Here is a 3982-nt window from a genome sequence, read left to right as displayed (position 1 = left end):
ATAATTCTAATTAATAATTAAATTATAATATTATTGAAGAACTTAGGCACCTATTTAAAGTAGAAAATAAGATATTTATTAGATTTGTTATAAAAAATTATATATATATTTAAAATTAAATAAGAAATATATAAAAATATATTATGTGTTTTTTATAATTAATATATTTTGAGTTAATTAAATGGAATTTTATTTGATACTTTTATCTTCAATGAAAATCACAAAAGATCATAAAGGACAAATTGTTAATAACACAGTTAGATAAAATTTAGCTTTATATGATATTTCTGTTTTAATAAGTTATATTGTTTCAATTTTCATTTATTCTTTTATGTATTTTCTTTTAATTTTTCTTTACTTTTGAAACACTTTCTTTTTAATCACAAAATCTTGGTTGACGTTTTCATTCAATTACGCTTCCGCGTATCTTTTTAATTCCATGTAACATAGGTATTTAGAGTAAAATGTTTTACTCGAATATACTCTCTGTTTTTACCAATCAAAGCCTAAATATGAAACAAATAGATTTTAATTTTCTTTCATATTCTCTCTATTTAAATGATAAAATGCAAGTTGCAAGAGAGGTGTGTGTTTGCCCCACTCCTCGCATAATAAAACAATCTTCAAACGTTTCACAATTCACATCCCTCTTTTCGAATTTCCGGATACATACACACAAACGTTATGTAACTGCAAAAATACATCAAAACGAGATTCCACTATTAGCTATGTACTAGTCAAAGAGCGTCATGGTGATGGTGTGACCCCAAAGTTAGTCTTCACATGTTTCTTAAGTTTCAAGCATTGAATTATGTTTTGATATTTTATCCAAACAAAAAAAGAATTGATTTCTTTCCTTTTACATTTTTATATTTTCTTGAAGATTTATTACCTTCTTAGTAAAATTAAGATTTATTTTATCTTTTGTATCATTGTTTTCCTTTGTGCTTGTTTGTATAGATGATGAAAGTGAGGAAATGGGAGAAGAAGAATTGAAGAACACAAGATGTGTCTTCTTCTTCTAAGGCATTAAGAACATCAACAAGGAGAGAAACCATTATAGATTTATATATATAGAGAGAGAGATAGAGAAGAAAGAGAGTTATAAAATTCTTTTTCCTTTTTTTTTTGCAATAATCCATTGAGTGAATAATGCCAGTCCCCCTTGCACCATATCCAACACCTCCGGCGACGCTACTGGCTCCAGCATATACTCCTCCGTCGCCTGCAAATGGTATAGACTCTTTTCAAATAATAAAACTTTAAACCCAGATGGATCCTCTGTTTTCAGAACCTAAACAATCCAGAATTCGAATCATGACATATGTTTTAGCTTTTTAGAAAATAATTAAAAAGCCATTCTAAGATTGTTTCAAATTCTTTTCTTTTAACCGATCAAATATTTTATAGACTTCTCTTTTTTTTTTTTTTTTAGTATAAATGTTAAGAGACTTCTCTTTGTTTATAACCTCATGTGTTCTTCGTTACATTTATTGCAAATACTTGATCTGTATGGATTCAAATTATTCCCAGAAACCATTTGTTTAGTCCACATGAGTTCATCGTTGATCCATAATTTGTTTTTTTTGCAAAAATAAGTAGATAATAATAATGGCTTAGAGATTTATAGGTAGTACAGGTGGACAGAGCCAGTTAGTGTGTTCAGGTTGCAGAAACCTTCTGATGTATCCGGTCGGAGCAACCTCTGTCTGTTGTGCCGTCTGTAACGCCGTCACGGCCGTTCCTCCGCCGGGTAAATTATCAGTCAACTTATTTGATGAAAAGTCGATTAATGAGATTTTGAATTTATAATATATATATATATATATATATATAATAATTGGCAATGCAGGAACGGAGATGGCTCAGTTAGTGTGTGGAGGATGCCATACACTTTTAATGTACATTCGTGGAGCTACAAGTGTTCAATGTTCTTGCTGTCACACCGTTAATCTTGCCCTGGAAGGTTTGCATTTGATATATAAACATTTTCACACATGCATATTGATGTTTATGTTAATCCGATCTCGAATTAATTTTAGTTTGGAGTTTTGGTTAAGAAATATGAGAAACCAAAACCAAAGTCAAATTAGTTCTTGGATGCGATTTAGATTACAAATTTATTATATGTTTTTCAGATTTTTAAGTGTTTTTTTTTGTGGGTCTAATTTTCCTTTGGGGGGGGGGGGGGGGGGGGGGGGCGTGTTAACCCGAGTGGCAACATAGTGAAGCAAACCACTGGGTTACAAGTTCTTGTCCTTTTGTGAGTCTTATTTGGTTTAGGGTCTTAGATTTAAGATAATACAACCAATTTCAAGTGTTGTTTTCTTTTCAGTTATCTGTAGTCTGGTTTGGTTTTGGTTTTCGGATATATAATACTAAAATCAGTAACGCCGAATTAAGAATCAATAAGACAGCTCTGTTCTTTTTTAGTTTCAAGTTATGATGTTAGATCAGTTTGTTTATAAACAACAATATGACTAACTCTCGTGTCTCTTGCATGTTGAATATTAGCGAATCAGGTAGCGCATGTGAACTGCGGAAGCTGCAAGATGCTACTAATGTATCAGTATGGAGCAAGATCTGTGAAATGTGCCGTTTGTACCTTTATCACATCTGTTGGGGTAATATTAGTTATCTTCATAAAAAGGGAAAACATCGATTTTAAATCCTTTGCAAATAACTAACAAAATGACTTGCATTTGTTTACATTAGGATGCTTCTTTATATAATGTTTTGTTTTTGGTGGCTATGGTTTTGATAATGCTTTGTAGGGTTCGACGAGCACGACTGATCAGAAGCTAAACAATTAAAAGTTGGTATGGATCGTTTATATATTGAATTGTGAGAAATATAGAGGAAGAACCAAATCCTTTTTCCCCTCCCCGAAGTAACTTGAAATATGTATAATTCGTCGAAATTTCTGACTTTTGGTCTCTTAGTCGTTTGTATAGAGTTGTCTCTCTTCAATGTTTCTGTTTAAATTACTGCTTCTTCTTTTGAGAAGAAATTGATTCACCAGTTTGTAAAAGCTAAACTTTTATGGATGATATTTCAATTAATGGGTTAATGCATTAACGCATAACACAAAGTAAATCCCATTTTTAAAGAAAAATATTTATTTTTCACGCGCAAAAGTTATCTTTCCCACTAATATAGATTCACGAAAAAGTTTTACATGTAAACAAATTCAAAACTTTTTATTTGACTACTTACTATATTATCCAGGACCAGTCTAGCACAGGGAAACAAAACATTCGTCTTTGTTAACATATATAAACCATTTTATTTTCAAGTAATAGAAATATATAAGTACGGATTATTTCAATTAGTAAATCCAGATATTGTTAAAAATGAGTTAACAACGTTTAAATTGCAGTATTAAGTTTACTTTTATATGTTTGTGTATCAAACAGAAATTGTTTACCATGTTGTGTTTTTAGTAAATGTTATTAGCCTTATTTTTTAATTTAAAGAAAAACAAATCGCTTATAAATTCAGTGACACTTTCTCACAAGCTGTTTTTAAAGACGAAATGTACCTCCAGACTTTTATAATGTATATATAAACTCAAAATTAATAAATTACTCTAGGTTTAGTGGTCTGAAATCTATGGTTACTAAAATGTAAAACTACAAAATAGTAGTACGACGGATATGTGATAAATAAACAAAATCCAAAATGTTTTGTCTCTCGATTAGGACCAGAGTCTGAATAATTCCACTAATCTAGTCTCAAGATAATTAGGGTGGAGTTCACGGGTTCGCCTATGAATTCTCTTTGATTGGTTTAAGTGCTTGTCGAAAGTCTTTTCACTTCTTGTATGACGGCAAGATTAATGACAATAATTTATATATAAACATCTTCTTGGAGAATTCAAATATAGGGATAAGATTAGTTTCTTTTTCTTGCCTGTCGATAAGAATTAAGAAGATCCACGCAACTTTGAGATAGATAAGATCCCTTGAACTTTTTTTTTTAC

At 30.6% G+C, this 3982-nt stretch overlaps 1 protein-coding gene across 1 annotated transcript; it reads left to right on the top strand.

Annotated features, from left to right (window-relative positions):
* Nucleotides 1-519: 519 nt before the first annotated feature.
* Nucleotides 520-3074, top strand: LOC106439017 (protein LOL1-like). The gene is made up of 6 exons (XM_048758518.1): nucleotides 520-771; nucleotides 961-1234; nucleotides 1631-1753; nucleotides 1853-1966; nucleotides 2515-2624; nucleotides 2775-3074. The coding sequence occupies exons 2-6, from the start codon at nucleotides 1153-1155 to the stop codon at nucleotides 2811-2813; spliced, it is 468 nt and encodes a 155-aa protein (XP_048614475.1). The 5' UTR covers nucleotides 520-771; nucleotides 961-1152; the 3' UTR covers nucleotides 2814-3074.
* Nucleotides 3075-3982: the final 908 nt, after the last annotated feature.

The sequence above is a fragment of the Brassica napus genome, chromosome C5 (assembly GCF_020379485.1).
Source record: "Brassica napus cultivar Da-Ae chromosome C5, Da-Ae, whole genome shotgun sequence".
NCBI classification, from domain to species: domain Eukaryota; kingdom Viridiplantae; phylum Streptophyta; class Magnoliopsida; order Brassicales; family Brassicaceae; genus Brassica; species Brassica napus.
The sequence above is the reverse complement of the archived record's forward strand: the minus strand, read 5'-3'. Positions and strand labels throughout refer to the sequence as shown.